At 37.0% G+C, this 26956-nt stretch overlaps 1 protein-coding gene and 1 long non-coding RNA gene across 2 annotated transcripts; one reads left to right on the top strand and one right to left on the bottom strand.

Annotated features, from left to right (window-relative positions):
• Positions 1-3132: 3132 nt before the first annotated feature.
• On the bottom strand, positions 3133-12260 carry LOC110919445 (DNA ligase 1-like). Its single transcript, XM_022163710.1, has 6 exons — positions 11972-12260; positions 10472-10673; positions 4958-5039; positions 4356-4874; positions 3827-4276; positions 3133-3579 (listed from the first exon to the last, which is right to left on the bottom strand). Exons 1-6 carry the CDS (start codon positions 12258-12260, stop codon positions 3133-3135), a joined length of 1989 nt encoding a protein of 662 aa, XP_022019402.1.
• An 8014-nt stretch (positions 12261-20274) lies between these two features.
• Positions 20275-22158, top strand: LOC110917961. The gene is made up of 5 exons (XR_002580974.2): positions 20275-20451; positions 20576-20623; positions 21050-21262; positions 21376-21472; positions 21882-22158. It is a non-coding gene; the product is annotated as an uncharacterized LOC110917961 (long non-coding RNA).
• Positions 22159-26956: the final 4798 nt, after the last annotated feature.

Below are 26956 nucleotides of genomic sequence, written 5' to 3'. Positions count from 1 at the left end.
CTTCATCTTCATAGCCCCTTTGAAGAGGATTTCGTAACAAAAATTCCTTAAATACCAAATCATTTAACCCAAAATCTCAAAGAAAATGAAATACAATCACTGACCGAGGAGGGAATGAACCGGACTGTCGTCGGCTCCGCCACCACCTCCCCTGCAGCTCCACTCCACTCCGCTCCGCCACCGCCGCCGTTCTCTCTCTCTCCTCAGATTCTCCCTTTACACTTCTGAATATAGATGTGTGTGTAGAATTGGTGCTAAATGATCTAGGTTTTTGTTGATTTGTTGTTCACGAAGAGGGAAGGTGGTGACAGGGGTTATGTGAGTGCGAGACGCCGGTAATCGGCCGGATATCATGGGGGTGGTGAAGGTGACGGTGGGGGTCAGATCCGGAAGTGGAGGTGGAGGTTGTGGTGGTTTAATGTGACGGTGGAGGTGGTGGTTGTGGGCTGCAGATCCGGCGGTTAGGGTTTGGTTTTGTTCGAAGAAGATGGTCTCTTTAATATGTGCGGTGGAGGTGGTCTGCTTTAGTGCAGATGAATCTATGATAACCCTAAATGAATTAGGGTATTTAAAGATAGAATGAGTTATGTAAGAGAGAGGAAGTGCAGATGAACTGGGTTTTTTTTTTGGGAAGATGAACTTTAAAGGGGGTATAATGACCAAAATGCCCCTGAGGAAAAGGACAAAAACCAGTGTTTTTTTTTAGAAATCTGATCTGATTTGAAATTTGGACTAAAATGGCAACAAAATGCAAACCTCAGGGACCCAAATTTAAAAATTTTGGATTTTGGACTAAAGTGGCAAAAATGACCAAACCTCAGGGACCATTTTGGCTATTAACTCTTATTATATAGAAACGAGATCAGGAGAGAACGGTGAAAAGTGTGAGAACGGTGAAAACGGATCCTGGTCCAACACGTGGCTGGGAGCGCTAATTGTTATGCCGGGGTACGATTGTCATTGTCCACTTCCCGCTAAACAATGGCGTTATGATTGCTTTGCCCAAAAATAATTAAATATATATGGCGGTTTCATCTTTATGCTAGTTTACATGGCGTTTTTTTTAAAAGTGTATTTTTTACGAATGACGTTTGTGTTTTAATGGCGTTTTCATCTTTATGCTTGTTTTTTCATGGCGTTTTTTTAAAAAGTATTTTTTTACGAATGGCGTTTATGTTTTAATGGCGTTTTATTAATTTCCTATAGATTTGGCGTTTTTGTGTTTTCTACTTGTCTTAATTTAGTTTTTTTAGCTCTTTTTTTAATTTTGTTTATGTTTTAAATGGTTACTTTTTGTTAATTTTTCTAATCATGGCGTTTTATTTGATTTGCCGAAATACGGTAGTAGATCACACAACCAAACATGTAGATGTAATGATTTAAAGAGTAAAACATGATAGTCAACATTAAAATACATGGTGTTTAGCTAATCTACATATTCTGACATTCGTTTTGCTATTCTCTCTTCTGCTTTGTCAAACAACTTACGTATTCTTTCTCCCCCATAAGCCATGAATGTATTCAGACAACTTTTCACTGGGTCTATGTTTTCATTTTCGCTATGAAACAGGATTTTTCCAATTTATTTTACCCTTAGTTCATTTAGCTGTTTTTGTTGGAGTTGATTTGGGGCATCTTCTGTTGCCAAACCACTTTTCCAACTAGCTATATCCCCCATGTATGTTTCCATATGCCTCATTGCGAAAATTCCACAGTCGATGACGTTAGACTTTGTCCTCCAATCCATCATTTGTCTGATAACCTTCGCCTTGCTCATGATCTCATGCTTTGGGTGATTTTTAATACGCAAGTAGTTTGCAAAAGCTCCGTGCTGCAGTTTTCACATTTTTTTTGCATATATTAGTTTGGCGTTTTGTTAACATAGTTCCTATATTCAAAGTTTTTAAGATACTTACCAATTTTTCCACCCATCCTCCATACTTTTTTTATGCTTACTTTATCCCCTACATGGCTGTTGTCCAATACATCAACTCTTTTGTGTTTCATGTTGAAACATACAACATAGAAATGTCTTTCCCAGATTATTGGCACGAAGACCAGTTCATAATCCTTGATGGTTTTCTGTTTCTTGTCTTCTTTGAAACGTGTGTTTTTCAGAACAGTTTCATGTTTCTGTTGAATTCATTGTTTCGTGCATCTTCTGTTGTCGTTTCGTAGTATGCCGGAGTATTCTGTAATATTGAGTACCACATAATTAAACAACAAAACAATGTCATTTTATAATGTTATCAAATATATATAGAAAAAGAGTTACCAGCAGTATTTCTGTGCAGAATAACCTTGAGGGTGATTCTTGAGCCTTGTATCTTTCTTCATAGTTCTGGATATGTGCCCAACTTAGAATAATTGAGACGTGTGCTTGAAATCCTGGTTTCATGCTCTCACATATCACCCTCATGAGAAACTTTTCTCCCATCTTGAACAGCTCAGTTCTAAAAAAACATCATTTGGTGTTTTAGTTATACAAACTCATTCTATTATAATATATGGCGTTTTGATTGTTTTTGCATGCATATTCTCAAGTAAACGTTATGAATGGATAGTTTGGCGTTTTATTTTGAGCTGTTCTCCCATCTTGAACAGCTCTGTTCTAAAAGAATATCATTTGGCGTTTTAGTTATACAAACTCATTCTATTATAATACATGGCGTTTTGATTGTTTTTGCATGCATATTCTCAAGTAAATGTTATGAATTGAAAGTTTGGCGTTTTATTTTGAGAGAAGTGTACATACTCATAATCGCCGATTCCAGTGAAGATGTATGTGGAGAGGTTATTTTCAGGGTTTGTCCTTTTTTCATGTATCACCACTTGCCTCCATAGATAAGGTGACAAACATGCCTTGCTCAATTTTTTATCTCTCTTCTCCTCTTCAGCCACATTCTTATTTTTTATGTTTTTATCTTCTTCATCATCTTTATCAGCTTTTTCAACACCAGGCAGCTCTTCAGGGTTTAAAATTTTATTTTCTTGCATCAGCTTTGTGATGTCTGGAGTGTTGTCCTCATCACTTTTCTCCTGCACATCTGACATGTTTGGCGTTTTTGGTGGTGATGTGTTGATGGCGTTTTCATCATGGGGTTTATTTGGTGTCTTTTCCTCTTCAAAACTTTACAAGAGGTTTTTCCCAGATGTAGTTGGTGGCTGTTCATATGGTGTTTTATCAAACACTGCCTCTTCTTGGTCAACACTTTTGTTCACCATCTCCCCTTCAGTTTTTTCTTTTTCAGTGTTGAATGCCTGGCTATCTTTTGTTTCTGTCGTGGCGATGTTTGGTGTCTTATCAAATACAGGCATTTTTGGGGTCTCTTCAGCAAGTTGCGGATGTTTTTTTATTGCTTTAATTGCTTCATCCACCATCTTTGAATTGTTAAGACCTTCTTTAATATCAATCATTTGTTTTAGATCTTGTCCTGGCAGCTCCAAAATCTCAGCAATATTCCTCTTAATTATTTTTTCCCCATTGTATCTTGAAATGTGATATTCAAGTGTCTTGAAATCACAACTCCACCTCTCAATATCCTTTTCGTTTACATCTTCATCTGATGATGTACTATCCTTTTCATCATCATATATTGGCGCTGTTGTAGCAGTCGAGGGTTCGGCATTTTTTTCTATTGCCCCATCCTTCCTTGCCTTTCTCCTTCTCTTTCTCATTTTCCTTCTCTTTCTCCATCCCTTCACCATTCCCTTCCCACTCCCCTTCCTCTTCTTCTTCTCCTTCCCCTTTTCCTTTTCCTTTTCCTTCTTCTTTTCCTTTTCCTTCATTTTCATCTTCAATGGCGTTTTCATGAAGTATTTCCACTTGCATGGCATTTTCATCAACTGTTTCCTCTTCAATGGCGTTTTCAAGTCCAGCTATCTCCTTCTCCCTTTCTTTTTCATTTTCGCATCCTTCCTCTCCTTGTTCTTCATTTTCAAATTCTTTGGCGTTTTCATGAACTGTTTGCTCTTTAATGGCGTTTTCTTTTTCAGCCTTCTCATTTTCCCTTTCTTGTTCATTTTCATCTCCTAGTACCATCTCATTTTCATCCTCAGTTTCTTGTGTATCTTCTTCTGTTTTAGCTGGCATTTCTTTGGCGTTTTCATCAACAAATTTTGAGATGTTCTCCAACAATGTCATACATTGTGAGTATTTAATGTGTACCAGGAGGCTATTTGGGTATTCAGTCTTTGACTGTTTTAACAATGTGCTCATTTTATTGTAACGGTCTTCTAATTCTTTGTATGCTCCATCCAATTTATCAGCCATTTCCTGTTATAATAAATAAAAGGATTTTGTTTATTATGGTGTTTTTTGGTTTTTTTTTTAATTTATTATTTGAACAACATACCTCTTCAGGTTCTATGTTTTGTTCTTCTTCTTCAGCAAAAATGTTGTCATACTGTGTTACTTCTCTGATAAGAGCATGGTTTCCTGATGCAGAAACTTCAAACATCGTTTCCCGGCTTTCTATATCCTCATTCACCATCCTTTGAAGTGAAGCCTCTTCAGCATCATTGAAGGGCCTGGCGTTTTGCAGTTCATAGTTATAATGATCATCATGATCAAAACCATCATCATCATCAAACTCATCATCATGCTCATCGACCTTGTGAACATTATCTTCATCTTCATTCTCAGCATCATCACCATCATCTTTATCACGAACAACAATCTGCATTTTTCTTGTTTTTTGGGGCTTGCTTCCTTTACCTTTTTTGAATGTATTCCTTTTTACTTCATTGCCCACAAGGTGTTTTGCCATTGCTCTTTCAAATAAGTCAAGAGTTTCTGTTGTAACCCACTCAATTGGGTATCCTTCTTTTCGGTCCCTTTTTTTCAAATTGCAAGCATCGCTTACCAAGGCAAGCTGTAACAAAATAGATTTTCAAATGACATATATTTTTTGGCGTTTTAATGACACACAAATGAATAGTGTAATTTTATTCTTACTGCAAGTATGATCAGTTGCCCTGTGTAATGCTTTTTGGGAGCCCATGCGGTTTTGGCGTGTTGCAAGCATTGGATGATATAACTACACCAGTTCATTTGGTTTATTTGAACAACTGGTGTAACATTGTGCAAGAATTGTGTTGTTGACGAATGCATTGTCAGTTGCATGCCCCATTATAGTGAAGAATGCTACAAGGAAATTTAGACAGAAGTTTCTCCCAAAGCCATGCATCATAGGCAAAACGTTATCAAAGTATATCCTCACACTTGGTCTGTTAACCCAGCCCAACCCTCCTATCTTTGCTTTCCACTCAGCCCCTCGGAACTGTGCTTTCCACTCAGCCACCACATGGTCTTTAGTTGTTGGTCTTTTTTCATGTTCACGGGCACCCTTCCATTTGGTATACCCGTTAAAGAGTTTACCAATTCTTCATTTATATGTATGGTATGGTTGCCAACATTTAGGGTGTTTGTCTTTTCATTATAATTTTCAACCAACCAGTACGCAAGCATTGTGGGTACAATGTCTATTTTCAACCTTAGTGTAGTACCAAAACCCATTTGGTGTTTGGTACAGGAATGAGGTTTTGTTGAAGTGCATCCAGGCTCACGTGTTTGGTACGAAAGGGTTCCTTATAAATCTATCTCTACACCCCCCCCCCCAAAAAAAAATTACACAAAAAACCACCGGTACAAATGCATGGCTACAACGCCTGGCTTCTGCCACCAGTCGCCGACGCCACCAAAAAAGAGAAACAATCATTCGCCGGTGTCGTTTCTTCCGTCAAAGAATCCTATTTTACCGATGATCTGAATCTGTCTACTCCACTCTCAAATGGATCTCAGTCATTGACCTATGAGCTCTAATTTCTAAAATTCACTTTTATATTTGCTCATTCGTATCAACGGTCGCCTTTTTGTGTTCGTTTCTACTTATTTTTCATCTCAATTTTGATCTCTTTTGGCTGCTATTTGTTGAAATTGATTAGTCTTTTATTGAAATTTTATTATGTTGTTGATGTTTTAGTTTGAAAGTCAATTGTTACTGTATACAAACATTCTACAGCAGTAGGTATATACCTGAATTCTGATGTGTTTTCCCAGAATAACTTTGCCAATAGGCAGATAGACAAGTGCTTGTGCTTCTACAGTTTAATGTTGTTATTATTATTATTATTATTATTATTATTATTATTAAATGTGTTACAAGTGTTGTTAGTGTTTTGATTCCTGTAAATATATATTTTTCTGTATTATGCTGATTGAATATCCTTGCAATTATTATGGCATGCTCATTTGTGATAGAATATTAGATGGAATCATCTTTTAAAACAACAAGATTATTATTAAGAAATATATGTCACGAAACATAACTTCAAAATAATAATTTGGTGATTAATGATTTCAGTTTGAATTAAATGAAAGTAGATAAACAATGCTTAATCATGGTTATGTGACTTGTGTTTGCTACTAGCAACCTGTTATGCAGCCGTCACATCTTCAATACCTATTCTGAGCCGTCTACTACAAGTCATTAACAAACCAAAATGAGTTCTGGTTCCGTAACCAACCTCATTAAAGTGAGTGAATCATCTGTATATATGCATCAGTAGAAAATGGAAAAAAACAGTTTCATGTAACTTTAATGACTACAACTGGCAGTCGTTGGGGTGTTGTGATGTCAACAAACGCCAAATTTCCTGAACCTAAACCCAATCAAATATGTTAAGAAAGAGTTTATTCAATAAAGTACTAAAATATTTTTTGATGACTTACTGTGACAGCTCTTGATTTACTTTGCTGATGACTTACTGTGACAACTCTTGATTTATTTTGCTCTTAAAGAATGTGAACATGTGATTAATGCAATCGCATTTGGGAAGAACATTCTGAAATTTCACTGCTATGTGTTCAACACTTAGTTTTATTATGAAAATATCTTTAAAGGCTTCAGGCATGAATCTGTAACTAAACTACTCCGTCCATCGTGAAATCAAAGTTCACTTTGACTTTTAAGATTTAGGTGACATGTATTTTGAATCCAAACTTAAATGATGCATACTTATTTTATATTTTCATTATGATATCTGGGTTTTCTAATATTTTATTTTTGGCTAAACTAAATATTGGAACTATTGTTACAGATGATGGAGGCGGAATGTATTCGGGTGAACTCGAGTGGATTTAACTGAAGCAGTGAAAGATGAAGATAATCTGAATGATTTAGAGGTAAAGGCATTGTAAAAGAAAGTTTAATCATTATCAACCTATATTTTGAATATTTATACCATTTTGAATATATAAATATATAATATTTTATTTTATCGTACGAGTCGTCCGTAACGAGCGACTCGTCCGTAACGAGTCGTAAATATATAATATTTTTATTTTATCGTCCGATTCGTCCGTAACGAGCGACGAGTCCGTAATGAGTCGTAAATATATAATATTTTTATTTTATCGTCCGAGTCGTCCGTAATAAGCATCGAGTCCGTAACGAGTCGTAAATATATAATATTTTTATTTTATCGTCCGAGTCATCCGAAATGAATACATATCTGAATTCGTATCAATACAATATGTGATGAATTTGCAGGTACAATTACGACATTTGTTAGGATCTGAGTTTGGATTGATTGTGTTTTACGTTTGATTTAAGATGAAAGATGAACAAGTAATGCAGCGGAATATAAATGGAAATAAACTTTGCACACAATCAAACAGGAGAATTGCTTTTAACACACATTTTCACATAGAACCGAATAATTGAATTTATTCCAACTATGATTACAATGCATGCATGTAACAAACTCCCCCTCAGCCTGAGCTCACTGTGTTTGTTCGTATAGGAAGAAAAGTGATGAAGAGCTAATAGAACAGTACAGGGTACTGTTCTATTTATAGGCACGCCCAAACCACTGAAGCATCTTGGCTGACGTCACCATGAAAGTGACATCTAACCTCCTAACAAACTCTAACAACTGATCTAATACAAACACTGCTATGCTATCTACTGTTTACAATACATTACATAAGAAAACTAAACTACTGCTTTATCCTTCCACTGTTGTGACTCCAGCAATACTTGATAACTCCAACAGTGCTTAACCCATAGCAGTAGATTGATCAACAGGGCTTTAGTCTTCATCAGCTTTTAACTTGGTCAGCAGTTAAAGGATCAGTGGATGGTGGTCATCAGATGTTGAAACCACTTTCAAGGGGAGAGAATGTAAACATAACTTCTGCTTATTTTGGATCCACTGCTCTGATCCAGTTTTGGCTTTAATTATCTGTTCTTCTGATAGGGTTCAATCCCAACAATCTCCCCCTGGAACAGATAATACCAAAAGCCTTCATTATTGTGGAACTTTATTACCTCATCAACAGTTCCCTTATTTGCCCTTTGAGTTGTAACTCAAAGTCTAAGGCATCTGTATCATCTTCATCCCTGCAAAGTGGAAGATCAAGTAGATCCTGCAGATCTTCAACAATCAGGCCAAGTGCTTGTTCCCTTGATATTTTGTTCACTTCTCCACTAGACTTGATCACAATTAGTACATGGGTCTGTTTGTCAGTTTTCCACTTTAGTACTTTTGAGTCTGGTGGGTTTCTTGGGAGATTTTTATTAGATGAGGAGTTTGGAGATGCTGGCCTGGTGATGACTGACTGAGCAGTTCTTTGAGCTTGAGCAAGTTCAGGAATATCAGCCATCATCTGTTTATAAACCATTTTTATAACTTCATTACCAGTAGCTATTTCCTCTGCTGTTTCTGCATCCATCTGTTTTCGCCTTCTTCTTTGATAAAGAAAGGCACCTGATGGAGCAGTGGCTCTCCTGACTTGCAGCTTTGGTGGTCTTGTTGAAACCTCTGCTTTAGGATAGTCAGGTTTTTGTGGAATCTGTGGATTTTTCTTCCTTAGTTCCTCCAACTTTTTGTAAGTGGCCCTGACTTTGTCTTCTTTCCATCTCATCACTTGGTTTTTTGACCCAAAATCAGCAGTGATCAATTCCTCTTTCATTCTCTTCAGCTCCAATACCTTATCAGGTACATTCTTCTTGTATTTTTCCCAATCAGGTGGAGTATGTTTTACCTTATTCTTGATCATTTCTTGAATCCTGGCTGCTTCACTTTCAAGCTCAGGAATGGTCCATTCTTTGTACATGTATTTCTCTCCCTTATATTTCTTGTAAGTCATGATGTTTTCAATGTTGTCTTTTCTCAGGGATTCATCTGCTCTTTCTGATATTTGCTGACATACATTCTTTGCAAACTGCTCCAAAGATCTGGCTTATGTGAGTAGAAATTGATAATGTCTTTGAATTTCTTTGTCAGACTTTCCTTGTGAATTTCTTTTGGAGATATCCTCTGCTTGTTGAGCCTTAACTTTCAAGTATTCTTCAATGTTGTTAGGCCTGGGATATCCTTCAACAGATGGCAAACTCCTTTTAGCAGGGTCATCCTCAAAGTAGAAGGATTTGATCTCTTCTCTGACTGCTATAAGCTCTAGAGGATATTGGACACCTGCAGGAGTAATGTCAGTGATTGGCTTTTGAACTTGAGCTGATGAGAGAGGAACAGGGTTTGGTATAGTAGCAAGTGATAAAGGTTGTGAAGATGTTGGTGGTGGTGAAGAATCATCATTTCAGAATTAACCTTCTCCTTTTTGGTTGAGGTGAGGCTGATGATGTTTTGGATGGTTCAGTGGTGGTGATTTGAGTGGTGGGTATTGTAGTGGAAGTGATTGAAGTGGAAGGTTGCTGACTAGCAGTTGTTGAAACAACTGGTGTTTCAACCACTGTTGTCATTACAACTGATGATGTGTCATCAGCTGTCTTCTGCTTTTTGACCGGAGGTGATGGTGGTGAGATTGTTTTTGGTGGTGATGGAATATTTGGTAGGGCAGTGGTTGAAGTGGGAGCAGTTTTTGTGGTTGAAGTGATGGTTTTTGGTTTAACAACTGTTGAAACCACTGAAGTACCAACAGTTGTTGATACAGCAGGTGTTACAACAGCTGTTTGGGTGGAAGATTAATGTGTGAGGTTTTTGGTAGGTTTAGGAGTTTGCTTTGTGGGTCTGGATGGTGTGTGTTTGGGTTCCCTCACTTTTCTAGTAGGATTCTTACTTTTTGGCTCAGGATTTTATCATCCTTTGGCTCAGAAATACTCTGCTCATTCAGCTCCATAAATGCTCTTTTCTCCTGTTCCCACCTGGATTTATCCTTAGCCTCTCTATCCCTTTTTACACTTGCTTTTGCTTCAGCAAGTGCATTTGTGGTTACATCAATCTTCTTGGTTCCATCTGGCAAGGGAATGTCTTTAAGCATGCTATCTTTTTGTGGTTCAATATACAGACATCTTCATATCCCCTCTTTTTCATCTGTTTCAATTTCTCCCCCTTTTTGGCATTATCTGGTGGTGGGTTATCCATAAAGATAATAGTGGGAGGAGTAGTGCCAGTGGTGTTCAGTATGTGGGCCTTTATAGCCTTGATATCAGCTTAGGTATCTTTAAACCTTGACTCCATGAGATTTATGATCTTTTGGACTTGAATCTCATGCTGCTGATCAGCTAATTCTCTTTGATGTTTGAGCAGTGGTTGAAATAAACTCCACAGCTCATCTGTTGAAGGAGCAGATGATGGAGCAGCTGTTGGAGTTGGTGCAGCAGTGGGTACCTTTTGAACTTTCAACAACTGTTGCAACATGTCTTTGATTTCTGCAACAGAAGTGTCCACTTTATCAACTCTATCCGTCAATTCTTGGTACATTAAACCATCACCCAACTTAATGGGATCATCTGATTTCCCACTAGCAGTGATTGTAACAGTGGTTGATTGAGGAAGTGTATCCCAGAAATCATCCACTGATGCCCTTTGTCTTGGAACTGGGGACTTCTTCCTTCAAAATGAGAAACACTTTTTATTGAACCAATGAAGACTGGATACACAAGTGTTCCCAGAGAAGAAATTGCGTTCAAGGAAGTCTTATTGATGTAACCACTGTCCAAATGCAAACCAGTGGGTTCAGCACTTGTAGTGGCTGCTTCACTTGAACTACCACCAAGAGTTACTTGTAACTCAAGGGGTGTAACCTCCTCAGGTGTTGTTGGTGGGTTAGCAATGACTGAAACATCAGACCCAGTCACTTGTTGAGGTATGTTCTCATTGAAAGGTGATTGAGAAGGACTGGTTTGTGTCTGGTTCAGATCAAGAGCATGCAACAATAATTTTGTTTGTGGGGGAATTGTGGAGGTAAGGTTGGGTATAGAAAGCGAATTGGCCCCGGGCTGTGGGCTGTGGATGATGGAAGCAAGTGATTCCAGAGCATCATATTGTGGTGTCCCCATTGTTACAACCTGTTCTTGTTGAGAAGAAGCAGGAGGAGTTTTAGGCATGGGTTGAGATCTTTCTACCAACTGCTGTGAGGAAGTAGCAGCAGTGGTTTCTTGTGACTTTTGTGTTGTCACTGGCAGTTGCTCTGGGATCTCATCTTCCAGAGTTGCCCTTTTTATAGGTTTGGGGGGTTTTTGTGTTTTCTTTTGTCTTGGCTTTTTGGTGATCTTAGGTATGGGTTTCACAGCAGTTGTTTTGCTGCTATGATCACCTAGAACAGTGGGCTCAGCAGCAGGTACCTGAGAAGCAGTTGGAGTTGCTAAATTCTGCTCAGGAACCTCTGCTTTTGTTTTGCAAGGTGTTGATAATCTTGTAAAAGTTTCAGCTGTTAAGCTGTTTATTTGAAAAGAATCACCTTGGATGAGCACATGTGAATCATCCTTTCCAAATTTCTTTTGAAAGTAATAACTTAAGAACCTTGGAAATAATAAAAATGATTTTGCAGAACCATTTTTAACCAAGTCATCAAAGATTTCTTGGGAATAGTTAAAATTTTCATTTTGTAAAATAGCATATCCCAGGTATCGAATCTTTAATGGTATCTTATTAAAAGCAGTTGTTTTATTTGAAACACACATCAAGAGGGTATGGAATAAAAATCTTGTTGTAGGAGGAAAGTTACCTTTTTGTAAGGTATCCCTCCTCATTTGTTCTGCATACCCCCTTTCAAGAAAATCATTTTGATACTCGATTTTGGGAAAATAAGTTTTACCTTGCTGATCATCGAGTTCGAATACCGCTAAAATGGATTGTGGGGTGATGTGAACCTTTTTACCCATTATTGAAGAATTAATGGCTGTGACTGTCTCACCTTGTGTTTCAAGTGTGGCATTTTTCCAAAATTCTCTCTGGGTTTTTAGGTAAATTGGAGCATCTTCTGTCAACAAAGTTTTGTACTTTGAAGATGACATAGTATCAATGATGGAATCGTAGGTATCGATGGTACCGGGTTTTGTAAGGAGACCCAGATAGTTGTGAGGAGCTTGTATGGAATTTCAATGGATGTGGTAGCCATTTGAGTGGCCTTTTTGGAAGATGATTTTGAAGTGGATTTCACAGATGAAGAAGACTTTGATTTTGTCATGTTGAAGACGAAGAATGATGAATGATTTGAGAGAGAGAGAGAGAGAGATGGAAACTGCTTTGAGAAAGAACTTGTGAATTCGATTCGGCAGTAAAAACCCTGTTTGGGGGTGTTGAGAAGGGTTTTATAAAGAAAAAGTGAATGCTGACGTGGCAGCGGTTACAACAGATCTGACCGCTATGTACTGTCCATGTGCCAACCCCTGATGAAATGAAGGACAAGTGTTTTATGAAAACACTGATGGAACAAGATCAGTGGTTACAACGGTAATAACGAAGGCAGTGGGTGATTTTTACTATGAGTGGATAAAAACACTGATTTTGAACAACAGTGATTATCAAGGAATATGAGAGAACAGGGGTTGACTTTCAGCAGTGGACAGAATATTGAGCAGAACAGATATTTGAACAAAACAGTGGTTATGGCAGACTTTTAAGGATTTAATGAAAAATTCATTTTTAGCTATTTTTAAGGATTGATTTTTGATTTTCTGAAAACATTTTAATGTTTTTATTCATAGAAAAACAGGATTTTGCCTGTTATTCCATGTTCAGCATGCCAATCCTAGAGATCAAGCTTTCAAAGGTGGATGTGTCTAATGCTTTGGTTAGCACATCTGCCAGCTGATCTTTAGTTGGAACATGGTGCAGAGAAATCAAACCTTTTTCATAGAAATCCCTCACAAAGTGATGTCTGATATCAATGTGCTTGGTGGTTGAATGTGAAACTGAATTTTTGAGGATATTTTCTGCTGCCTGGCTATCCAACATGAGTGGTGTCTTTAAGGCAGTGATACCAAAATCCAGCAACTAATTTTGAAGCCAAAGCAGTTGGGCTGTACAGCTTGCAGCAGCTATATATTCAGCCTCAACAGTGGATGTGGAAACAACTGCTTGCTTTTTTCTTTGCCAAGATACTAAGCAATTGCCTAGGAATTGGCACCCTCCTGAAGTGGACTTCCTTGTCTTGTCACATCCAGCAAAGTCACTATCTGAGTAACCTGAAGGCTCAATTTTACCATCGGCTGGATACCAGATACCAAGTGTGGGAGCACCTTTTAGGTATCTGAATATCCTTTTTACAACAATAAGGTTTGACTTTCTAGGGGCTGATTGGGATCTTGCACAAACACATGTTGCAAACATGATGTCTGGCCTAGATGCAGTTAGGTACAATAAAGACCCAATCATGCTTCTATACAGAGTTTGATCAACCAAATCATCCTTTTCATCAAACATGACTATTTTATTGGTTGCAATGGGTGTACTACATGGCTTACAATCATCCATCTCAAATTTCTTTAAAAGTTCTTTGGCATATTTGCCTTGATGGATAAAAGTTCCATTTTGCAGTTGCCTTACTTGGAGACCAAGAAAGCACTGGAGTTCACCCATTGCACTCATTTCAAACTCAGCTGTCATGAGTTTCCTAAACTCTTCACACATTTTATTACATGTGCTTCCAAAAATGATGCCATCCACATAAATTTGGACAATCATCAAGTCTTTCCCTCTCCATTTCAAAAACAGTGTTTTATCAATTTTACCTCTTGTGAAACCAATGGAAAGTAGAAAGGTGGAAATAGTTTCATACCAGGCCCTTGGTGCTTGTTTCAGGCCATACAAAGCTTTATTTAGCTTGTAGACATGATTTGGATTAAATGGATCCTCAAAGCCTGGAGGTTGACAAACATAAACCTCTTCTTGAATCTTACCATAGCGGAATGCACATTTGATATCCGTTTGATACACCTTGATGTTGTGGTTGACAGCAAAGGCCAGGAATAGTCTGATAGCTTCCAATCTTGCTACAGGGGCAAATGTTTCATCATAGTCAATGCCCTCTTCCTGTCTGAACCCTTGAACCACAAGCCTGGCTTTATTCTTGACAACAATACCCCTTTCATCAGTTTTATTTTTAAAGACCCATTTTGTGCCAATAGGACTCACACCCTCTGGAAATGGTACAAGCTCCCAAACTTGTTGTCTTCTAAACTGTTGGAGCTCCTCTTGCATGGCTTCTACCCAGCTGTTGTCTATTAGTGCCTCTTGGTACTTGACTGGCTGATGGAGAGATAGGAAACCAGCAAAAAGACAAATGTTTTGGGATTGACTTCTTGTGAGCACCCCTTCATTGATGTTGCCAATGATTTGATCAGGTGGATGAGATTTCAAGAAGATAAGATCTCCCTGGTATGGAACGATAGCATTAAGTGGGGAAGGTTGCATATGTGAATCATCTGAGCTAACCACTGCTGGTGACTTTGATGATCAGCAGTGGCTTCAAAAGGTGGTGGAATGGGAGGTAATGGTGTGGACACATGCTGACTTTTATCCACTGTTTGAGGACTTTTGTCAACAGTGTTTGATGATGTGGAAGCAGGGGTTGATGGGCTACTTTGGTCAACAACTGTTGAGGTAGCAGTGGTTGAACTTTGACAGTTGTTTTGAACATCTGCTGCTCTTCCACTTGATGCAGACTTTTGTTGTGGAATGATGATTTCATATCCATAGTCTGATGATGAGTTTTCTGATGGACCTGCATTGTTAGACTTGACAGCAACACTTTCGAATGTGAATTTATCAAGATCAAATAAATCTGCAGGATCTGCTGGGATTTTCATTGATGAAAGTTCATTGAACTTTACATTCAAAGTCTCTTCCACTGTCTTAGCCCTTGTGTTAAACACTTTGTAGGCCTTAGCAGTGGTTGAGTATCCCAGATGATAACCACAATCAATTTTGGCTGCAAACTTTGAGATAGAATCTTTTAAGTTTAAAGTGAAGCATGGGCAGCCAAAAACTTTGAAATATGAAATTAATGGCTTTATTTTATACAGCAGTTCATAGGCAGTCTTTTGATGCATAGGGTTGATTAAAACTCTGTTTTGGACATAGCAAGCAGTGTTTACTGCTTCTGCCCAAAAAGTTAATGGCAAACCTGAATCTGCAAGCATGGTTCTAGCAGCCTCAATCAAAGTCCTATTCTTTCTTTCAACAACCCCATTTTGCTCTGGCGTTCTTGGAATGCTATACTGCCTTACAATTTCTTTTAACACACAGAAATCATCTAACTCCTTATTTCTGAACTCTGTGTCATTGTCACTCCTAAAGATTTTTACTAGAAGATCAAACTGCTTTTCAACCTGTTTCACAAAGTTTTGCAGAATGCCCGCAGTCTCATCTTTTGAGTGTAAAAAGTAAGTCCATGTAAACCTAGAAAAGTCATCAACAATAACCAAGCAATATCTCTTTTTCTTGAGACTCATGACTTTAACTGGGCCAAACAAATCCATATGAAGCATCTGCAAACATTTGGTTGTTTTGGACTCTTCAATTGATTTGTATGAGCTTTTATGTTGCTTTCCTTTTAGGCAGGAAACACAATGCTCAGGACATGTGAACAGTTTTTGAGGTAACCCTCTTACTAACCCCTGTTTTGAGATAGCAGTGATTGTCTTGAGATTTGTGTGCCCCAATCTCCTGTGCCATAATTCTGTCTCTTTGTTTGAGGCAGCTAAGAACAGACATGCATCAGTCCTGGGGCTCTCTTTTGACATATCAACTACATAAACATTGCCACTTCTTTGAGCAATAAGTTGGGTTTTCCATTTTTTATTATTGCTTCAATCTTCTCAACCATTTCTGGTCCAACAATCCTACAACAGTCCTTTGTGAAGAATGAGCCATAGCCCTTATCACTCATTTGAGAGATACTCAGGAGGTTGAATTTTAGATTGTCTATTAGATTGACATTTTCAAATTTTACATTACCAGACTGCACTGTACCAGACCCCAGAACTTTCCCTTTACTATTATGACCAAAGGATATATCACCCCCTCCATGGATTTTGAAATCTTTGAGTAGGACTTTACATCCTGTCATGTGCCTGGAGCCTCCACTGTCAACATACCAAAGGCTATCTAAGCATGCAGAAGCTCCCTGCACATGAAGTAAAAGGATTAGTTCATTAAGGTCTCCAAAGCCAATAAGGCTTTGGATGGGGTCTCAACAGTGTCTGGGATGAGTTCAAGTGGATGGACAGTGGTTAGCTCAGGGGTTTGAAAATTTTTGGGAATGTTTTTCTCTAACCACTGTTGGGGGTCTTGACCAATCACCTGTTGATAGCCAAAAGGATACCTGTTCACTCTTGGTTTAGAAGGCTTTTTGTAAACCTCATAAACATGTGGGATCCTTTGGTATGATGGTTGTCCCTTACCTCTTCTGTATTGATTGGCAGTGGGTGCATCAGTCACCTGAACATCTCTTTTGACAGATGTTTGGTTCAGCTGTTTTGTAACAACTGTTCGAACTGGCACAAACAATGGTTGATTCTTGGTGAATTTGACAGATGATGTTGATGAACTCAAGGTTGTTTATGCAGTGTACTCATTCTTTTTTACATCAAAGTTTTTGAGATACACACATTCTTGAGTTTTGTGGTTTGTTTTACCACAGATGGTGCAGCTCTCAGCAGGAACAATGACACTTGTTTTGTTGATATCATATGCTTTTAGATGAAAACAATGTTTTGTTAGATGGTTCTTCTTTTCACAGAAATCACAAAACAAGTTTTTAACTTTTTCTCTTCTTTTCTTCTTCTGTGACTCCTTAGCAACAGAGCTTTGAACCACTGTTGGGATGTCTTTGAGAGGAATGACCTTTCACTACAAGAAAAGTGACCATTAGAGACTAAATTATTAGGGACTAATATATCAGTCTTAGATATGTAATATCTAGGACTGATTTATCAGTTAGCGATAGTATTTGGGACTGATTTTTATGCAACATATATTGGCGGCTGATCATTAGTCGCTAATATCTTGACACCCTATCTGAGACTAAATTTCAGTCGCAAATGCGTCCGCACAATAAAGGGTTCCGGAGGGAAACTCATCCGCAACTGAATTTTGGTCCAAAATACCTTCCATATATAATGAAAAATGGCGTAAATGTAAGGGCTACTGATATTCAGTCTCTAATACAGAGGTAACTCATTAGAGACTGAAAATCAGTAACTAGATTGGATTAAGAACTAAAATTTAGTCTTTAATGCCTTTTGTATATGAAATGATTAAGGACTAATTTTTAGTCTTTAATATGTTCCCTTAATATGATAATATCTAAACAGTAATTTAATATGAACTGATTAAGGACTAATATTTATTCTTGAATGCCTTTTGTATATGAAATGATTAAGTAATTTTCTTTTAATATGATAATATCTAAACAATAATGTCATAAAGTAAATAAAAAAACTAATAAGTAATCTGTTTTTGTAATATATAGCAACGTAAGTTTAGGAAATTTAATAACATATTATATTATATTATATTCTCCTATATATTAAAAATTGTATGTTTTGAACAGTAGTCTCATATATTAAAAATTCTCCTATATATTAAAAATTGTATGTTTTGAACAGTAGTCTCATATATTAAAAATTTATTTTAATGTTTTAATAGAAAAGTAAAAAAAGTTATAATAAATATATATGGTTTTTTTAATAGTTTTATTATCTTCTTTACCTTTTAAGTTAGATAAGCTTTTGTCAACCGGTACTAGTATCGAAAATACTAGTACGGTTATCGGTACATAAAGATAAAAATCGACACCAGCCTGGTACAGAAACACCAAAAGTCGGCATCGAATTGATTTTAAAAATCTTTTAGTTCCGGAAATTCGGTACTGCCACTCGGTACCATTTGCTTATCCCTGATCACGGGTGTCGTACGAACAACAACGGTATCGTGCAACTTTTTTTTGTTGATTTTCTTCAACTTTTAATGATTTCTTTTTTTAGTTTCAGGGGTAGGGATGAGCTCCGTGCCAACCAATACCGAATCGGTACTGGTATCGAAAATACCAATTACGGTACCTGTATATGAAGGTAAAAAACGGTAGCGAACCGATACCAGGAACGCCAAAAGTCGTACTGAATTGGTACTTATGATCTTTCGGTTCGGGAAATTCGGTACCGGTACCCAGTATCATTTACTCAAATCTGACCACAAGTTTCATACGAACAACGTTATTACCATACAACTTTTTTGGTTGATTTTCTTTTGGTTATCTTTTAGTATTTTATTATATATTTTCTTTTTATTCTTGTCAGCGGTTTCCGTGCGCTCGTAGAGATTTCAAAACACATGTAAACACAGACTAAACAACAAGAGACATTTGCCGCAACGCGGGATAGTAAAAAACTAGTTAGTTTAAATTAAAAATGGTGGTTTAAGATTTAATGAATTGAATTGAGGTACAAGCAATATCTCTTTGATTTGGATTCTATAAAAGCGAATACTGCTTATTACTTGTCCTAAACTAAATACCACTTACTATAAGTACCACTTGCTATATCAGGGTAAGGTTATTGTACAAATGTCGTTAAAATACTAATGTGAAAAGTGAAGGGGAGAATTTTATTTTTATTTTGAATTTTTCCCCATCTTATTAAGCATGTATTTTAATCTAAAAAAACGTGTATCTACATTAATAGAGTAATTATGTAATTACTCTAATGTAATACACGAAAACCTTTTTTTTTTTTTGGGCTACTAAACATCAATGCTTAAATAGATGGGAAAAAACATAAATAAAATAATATAAGTTTTCTTCTTTTCATGTTTAGTATGATAAGACCTATTGTATTTGATCTTTATCTTAATCTAAAGCCTACAATTCTGTACACAACAAACAAACGAATGAAAGAAACAATATGGACGACAATGTGGCTGGAGAGGCATGCATATCAACTATTGGCGTAGTGAACTGCGTTCGGCCGATGAGAGAGACGACGAGACTAAAAGCATCAACGACAACTCATGTTCCCATCCAGATTCCAAAGCACCAAAACAAACGAGGTGAGCTGTTAGAGGAGTTTGACTCTTTGCGTCCGGTTTGGTTTAGTGGGGACCACACACTCATATTCAATAAAATATAATTTGTTTTTTTTTTTTTTTGTGTATAAGTGGGGTGTGATATGGAGTTTGAAATGACTTATTGTTAGAAGTAAAAGTAGGAGTAGAATGATTAAGGTTTGGTATGATGTGTTGTAATGATGTGGCAGGATTGGATTTTGGACTTTGACCACCCAGTCACCCACTACAAATAAAAAGCCATTTAGAGGCACACAACTTAGTGACATTTAGCTTTCATGCCACCAATTTTGTTTTTTGATAGCACTTCACATGTGTTATATTAGCTTAAGGGTGTAAACGAGCCAAGCCACTCATCAACTACTTGAGATCGGTTCAAAAATGCTTGTAATGAGCTAAGCCTAAATTAACTTGAGCCTGAGTCCGAGCCTAACGATAAGCTTGCTTCGTAAATGAGCCCGAGCTCAAGCTTCACTTATCGAGCCTATTATTTATATATTTTTAATTAACCTTATATTATATATATAATTAATAATAATAATTATAATTAATATAAATTAATTTTAATTAATAAATAATAAATGAGTTGAGCCTGAGCTGAGCTCAAGCTTGAAAACTACCCATGAGCTGAGCTCAAGGTCTAAAAATAAAGCTCGAACCGAGTTGAGTTTGAGCTTTTATAAATTAAACGAGTTTGAGCTTTGGCTCGGTTCAGCTCGTTTGAATTTCAAAGCTTAAGCTTGGCTCGGCTCGGCTTATTTAGACCCATGTATTAGCTTGACATACGCTTCAAGAAGCGTTTAACTCATATGCCAAACCTTTTTTTAAAAATAAACTTCACTAATGATACCAACCCGAAAACCGGGCGACAAAAAGACAACACATAAATACAAATTTACACCGTTCTTTCTAGGTTACAAGTTTATGTTTGGAGTTATTTTTTAATTCTTATGCCAAGCTTTACAACTTCAAAATTTCCCACATTCTCAGTGAAAATTTCTTGAAAACATTCATTTCCCTCTCACTTTTGGTTTCCCTCCCCTTCTAAAATTTCTCCCCGACTCGTTTTCCCTCTTCTAAAATTATAATTTGTCTTTCATTGTTGCGTCGTTTTTTTTTCTCTAGAACCCTAGGTTGCAGGTCAAATATCATTTGCGATTCAATTTGATTTACTTTTCAATAGATTATTAATCCCATTAGCCAATTCAAATTGATCGGAACCCTAGATTGCATGTCTAATCTCTGTTTATTCTGGCTTTTGCAGGTCATTAAGCTCGTCTCGTCTTTTGTGACTCGTCTTCTTCGCTGTCAGGTATATTGCCTAAACTTACAGGAATCATAACTTTAGTTTGCTTATTGTGGTTTCTCAATTTCACGTTTGCGATATCATGGTGTATTGCAACATCATAATTCAGTTTACGATATTTTGGCTTCAAACAATTGTAGTTTCTCTGTTTCATGTTTGCATTTTCAATCTTTTAATTTTTTAATTCAGTTAGTGATAATTTTTTCTGCAATTTATTCTTTGAGCCAGTCACGTCTGCTAATTTTTTAATTGATCATTTGTTTTGTTATATGATGGGCCAACTGTATATTTTCTTTATCGTATTAATTTGATTTCAATCAGCCGATTAAGGCTTTCTTGCATTGATTCATATTGCTTGTGCCTCTCATGACTACTTTCATTTATAAAGAAGCAAAACTTAAGATATCCTCACTAGTTTGTTGACCATGACAGCCAATATAAGCCCAAACCATGAAATCATGGATAGATCTTGGATGTATTTTGCGTGCAACATGGAACGTGAAGTAGATGCTGAAGAAAATGACCATAACTCAATTTTTTTATTACTCATTAATCAATATTCCTATCTAGCGATGGCTAGTGGTGCTGGCGGCAAGGTCTCTTTCAAGGTTATCGCACCTCTGATCCCAAGCTGCCAATCAAAGTGTCCGTATTCAATCTTCACCTTCAATTTCTAGGGCTTTTTTATTGATATATCTGTTAAAAGTACTTTATTTTGCTGATTGTGTTTCTGATTGAAAGTTGTTGGTGATTTATAGACTTAGCCCTCCAGAAGGAGCTCCTTTAGTGTTGCTCTTAAATTTGTTGCTGAATAATTCAAAGTTCCTCAACAAACTAGTGCTGCATTCACCAACGGTAGCTTGTTTTCTCGTTTTGATTCATTTCGTTGATGTTTTGATTTGATTTTTTGTATGCATTTTACAGATGTTTCAGAGCATCACCATATGCTATTCTAGTTTTACTCACTTCTTTATCTGCTACACGACAATTGCAATGCACCTTAAAAAGATTTATTCAAACATCACTACATTTATATGTCATTTGCCAAACAAAGTGTTGAGCGTATATGTGATAATAATATATTCCTGGTAAACATACCTAACTTACAAAATGTTCTATTTTGTAACTAAGCGCATATTTTATTTTTGGAATTACATCTCCCACGTCTTAATACTCTATTATGTGAGGTACCCGAGATATTTAATTTTTTTACTTAAATATTTCTCGAACTTTGTGCAATATTCTTCGTTATTGTGGTTTTTAGGTTATTGCACTCGAAGGGGAACTTAAAGCTAACGACGGTAGATCGAGACAAATCTACAGGGAATATGAAAGAATGTCAATGTTCATGAGCACAAAGTTTATGGATTTTGAGGGCATAATATCCGAACATGCAAGTGAAATGATGACCTGATCGAGGATGTTAGTAAAAACATATTATTTAATATTATATAAAGTTCATATTTAGTTAATTCGTATAATTTATTCATACATTCGATTGGTTATCGTTTTAAAGTTTAAATCAAAGCGTCATTGTATAATTTGTTGAATACGTTGAGAATGAAATGACATCGTATCGAAGATTGTTTTCAATTCTAAAAAATGTATTAGAGACTGTAAATACATATTCAAGACTGGATAAAGAAGGTATTGAAAACTATTTCCAGTCCCTAAATACACATATTGGAGACTCCCTAAATACACATATTGGAGACTGAAAATAAATGTTATCATAGACTAATTATTTGGCCCTAAAAGTACGTATTTAAGACTAAAATAACATGCCATCTAAGATTAATTTTCGGTCCTAAAAGAAACATATTAACAACTGAATACATGTGGTATTGAGAACTAATTCTCAGTCTTTAAAGCTTGGAATCATGAATTTAACAAATCGTATTAGGGACAATATAGACATGTTTAGAGTATTGATATTCAGTCCCTAAAGTTATACACTAGGGACTGAAAATATCATAGTATCTAAGACTGATTTGTAGTTACTGAAGAAATGTATTAAGGACTGAAATGATGTGACTCTGGGGGACAAATTGAGGACTAAATTTTTATGTATCGGAGACTGATTGTTAGTCTCTGTTGTTTTCATGCAACGGGGACTGATTTTTAGTCACTAAAACCACTATCTAGGACTAGGTATCTGCTACTGGCTGGGGACTGGCAAATCAGTCCCTAATAACCATTAGGAACTGATTTGAATGTATTAGAGACTGATTTTTCTGTCTTAAATACTCATCTTTTTTGTAGTGTTTGCTTTAGGAGCTTTTACACCATCAGTGGTTGTGAAGTCCATTGGTTTGAAGTTCTCAAGGATGTCATACTCATCAGACCATGTGGGTTTAAATTGGTATTTCTCAATTTCCTCAAAAGTTGAGGATCCCACAGATCTTTCCAGAGTAATCTTGTTACCAAGTTTGTCAGTGATTTTAACTTCTTGGCCATCCTTGTTTGTGGGAATAATTTCAACAGTGGATTAAACAGAATCTTTTAAAGCATTGTTTTCAATTTCATCATGTTTTCTAAAACCAATACCAAATTTCACATTGCTTTTGATCTGTTTTTCAAGCATAACCTCATAACCTTTACATGATTCCACCCATTTTTCACAAGTGATTTGGGTGGATTCCAACTCCTTTTTGCAAACCTGGTATTTTTCTACCATTGTTTGGAGTTGGTTCTTGGTTATGCTTTGCTCTTCTTTTAAACTGCAGATTTCTTTATCTTTTTCAGCCAATTTGTTTTTAAGTTCTTTTAAAGAGTTTTCAAATTTGACCTCATCAATCAACACTCTATCCCTAAGGTTTTCATTCACCTCTTTAATGTTGGCAAATGCTATGATGCACTTGTTTGAACACAGATTTTCAAGAACCTGAGATGATACCTTAGCTGCAGCCATCATGGCACAATCACAAGTATGCTCTTCCTCATCAGTCACCTTCTCTTCCTTCTCACCATGCTTCTTCTCTTCTTCTTTGGACCAGGGGTCATTCAGTGGTTCAATCAGGGGTTCTGAACTTTCTTCCAGCAGTTGTTCACCAGCAACAGCAGTAATCACTGCTTCAGCAACTTCATCCACTGTTTCAGCACTTGTTTGCCCTTTCTCAGCATCCAGCTCTTCTGGTATTGACTCTAATGCCATAAGACAAAATTCATCATTAGTAGCATAGAGTGCAAAATTTTCATCACCTAGTTCATCAGGTAAGCTGCTCCAGTCAACAAAGCCTTGGGTGAAAAAGCTTTGCTGATCTGGTTGAACCACTGCTGGTGGTGCAGCTTGTTGTGCTGCAACTGGTTGCACTTGAACCTGAGGTACAGGAGCCTGGACATACTGAATTTGAGGGACAGTGGTTTGAACATAATGCACAGGAACAGGGTATGCATAATGAGCAGTATTTACACGGCCGCGTGTAACGTGCAACCGCGACGGAAACGCCGGGGAGTGTTGTGGACAGAATTAATTGTTATACAACCATGGAAATTAAAGTTACATTTTATTTATCAAACACGGGTGTTACATTGTCTTAAAAGGAAGTACAGAATTCAAAACATAGTTATACTAGTTCTATCTTCACTTTTAGTCTCTAAGGCACAGGTCAGCCGTAGTATCGTGATCAACATCTTATGGAACAGCTCCTGAAAACACATGTGAAAGTAGGTACGTCAGCATAAAAATGCCTGTGAGATACATAGGTTTTGTGAAAATGGGATTCATGACTTGAGTTTAAAGAAATGTTTAATAACAGTCAGTCATGAACCTTGTAATTTGTCTTGCTTTGTAAACCATTTGAAAAACGATAATATCAGATGATATGTATAGATAAGTGTAAGGTTAAACGAGTAACCAAGTGAAATGAGTTGAATAAGATAAGTTGTTTGTAACAATAATGTCTTGTGAAAAGTATGTTATTTGTGTAAAATGTAATGTGTCTAAACTGAAATGACTTGGATAACGCCACGATATGTAACATTATACAAACACTTATATATAGGAAGTACCAGCGGCGTATCCACCATGTTTGTATCATATTACATACGCCACGTTACTCCAACCATTTACCCAAAACCAACCAGCATGTAAATTGTTCATGTATAAATCAATTGTCAAGTGTTACTGTGTAAACCATGTCGAAATGTTTATGTTCAATGTAAACCACCAAGTATGTATATCAATGTCAAAAATGTTTATGTTCAATGTAAACCACCAAGTATGTATATCAATGTCAAAAATGTTTATGTTCAATGTAAATAATGTAATGTGTACTCAAAATATATCTCGTATGGTAAGTGAGATGTATCAACTTAAACCATATGTAAAATGCACAAAACAAGGTGTTGAAGTAAAACATGGTTTAAATCAACGTTATGTTTTGTGGAACAATGCATGCTCTACTGATATAAACATTTATGCGGTATTGTGAAATATGCATACATCCAAGCCTTGAGACTGCGGCGATAAACCCTTAAACAAATTAAAGGTTTATCTAAGTTATGTATATCGAATTCGGTCATTCCTTCCAATCCTATCAAACCCAGGATTTCAGGAACGGGAGTTGTCAATTCCTATGGTACCACTACCTACTAACGAACGGCGTAGCTAATGTTAATGAATGTATTGTTCCATGTTAAACAAACCAAATGCTGTACCAAGATGAAGGCATGTGATGTAAATAATTGTACTAAGTACGCACACAATGGGCATACATAGCATGATATGTAATGTAAAACAATGTACTAAGTACGCACACAATGGGCATACATAGCATGAAATGTAATGTAAAACAATGTACTAAGTACGCACACAATGGGCATACATAGCATAAAATGTAATGTAAAACAATGTACTAAGTACGCACACAATGGGCATAGATAGTATGAAATGTAATGTAAAACAATGTACTAAGTACGCACACAATGGGCATACATAGCATGAAATGTAATGTAAAACGATGTACTATAATGTACTAACGAACATAGCAGGTATACGATGTGAAAACATGGAAAGCATGAAAGTAACAGATAGGCACATGTGTTTCACCCCAAAACAGTTTGGAAAACAGTAAAAGATGGGGTTCTATGTACTCACCTGAGGTTGCTTTGAATTCCTTGTAATATAACCAGATAATGCTAGAGATCACGGAATATCAAACGGCACCTAATAGGTAGCTATATTAATATACCGGACCAAAATCGGAAGGATCGGATAGTATGCGGGTTCGTAAACCAAACAAGTATGGAGACTCGTGTAATATGGTCTAATAAAGCCTACATACTAAAATGAAACCTACCCTAAGTGCTTACGGCCCATCACGACCCGTTTAGGTAGCTTATGCTACCTTAACGCGTCGTTCGCGTAGAACGCGTTTGGAACGCCTAACATCGTGACCACAAGGTATAACCTCGGAAGGTTATAGCTATGGTCACCTAATGTGTTTGGTCGGATCCTAATGATCGACCAAATGGGTCGGGTTCGAAAGTATAAGCGATGGTTTAGATCGCTTACCTTACGACCCTATATAAGCACTATACTAAAAGTGACGAGCTAAGCATGTTAGAACATGCTTAACTAAGTTTAGAAAACAGGTTTGGCATCAAAACAAACGGCTTTGATGCCCACGAGTAGTTTGGTTACAAAATACGCAAGAATGCGCATTTTGGCCGAAACTACGACTCGTCACTGAGCCTAGGTAACGTGGTAATCAGTAGGTATAGTCACTACGGACTATAACCATCGTGATCACGCTCACGTTATGAAGTTTCATGAACTTTGTGTTGACCATAGGCTGGTCAATGCAGAAAGTCAACAAAACGTTGACTTTCGGACTCGAAAAGCGAATAACAGAGCGAAAGAATACTTACGGAGGGTCCCCGAATGCTAATCTAGATCAAAATGGCTCAGGTATGAAACAAAGGTTCCAACTTAGAGCTCTTGATCAGATTGTGTGGGTTTTTGCAAGAATGGGGGTGGGGTATTTATAGTATTTCTCGAACCGTTAGGATCGTTTCTTGAAAAACGTGATCGAATCTCGTGCGTAGACTTGTCGAAAACTTGTGGTTACTGAAAATGACCCTTAGTGAGCTGAAAGGGCAAGTAAGAACATGTGGATGAGGTTTAATCAGCTGAGATTTGCTGACTAATCGATCTTATCTGATCTGCTAGTCTGATGCGGCCCGCGTGAAGGTGCAGGCCAGACTAATGCGGGCCGCATGGCCCCGTCTGATCTGCACCACTTGCAGAATTTACAGTTCAGGTCCCTGTTGCGTGTTTAAGCCATTTCCGACACTTCTAAGGCCCGTAAAGCCAACTTTAAGGCCCTTAAATGATGC

Source organism: Helianthus annuus, chromosome 16, assembly GCF_002127325.2.
Source record: "Helianthus annuus cultivar XRQ/B chromosome 16, HanXRQr2.0-SUNRISE, whole genome shotgun sequence".
Lineage (NCBI taxonomy): Eukaryota > Viridiplantae > Streptophyta > Magnoliopsida > Asterales > Asteraceae > Helianthus > Helianthus annuus.
Note: the sequence above shows the minus strand (reverse complement) of the source record. Positions and strands in the feature narration are given on the sequence as shown.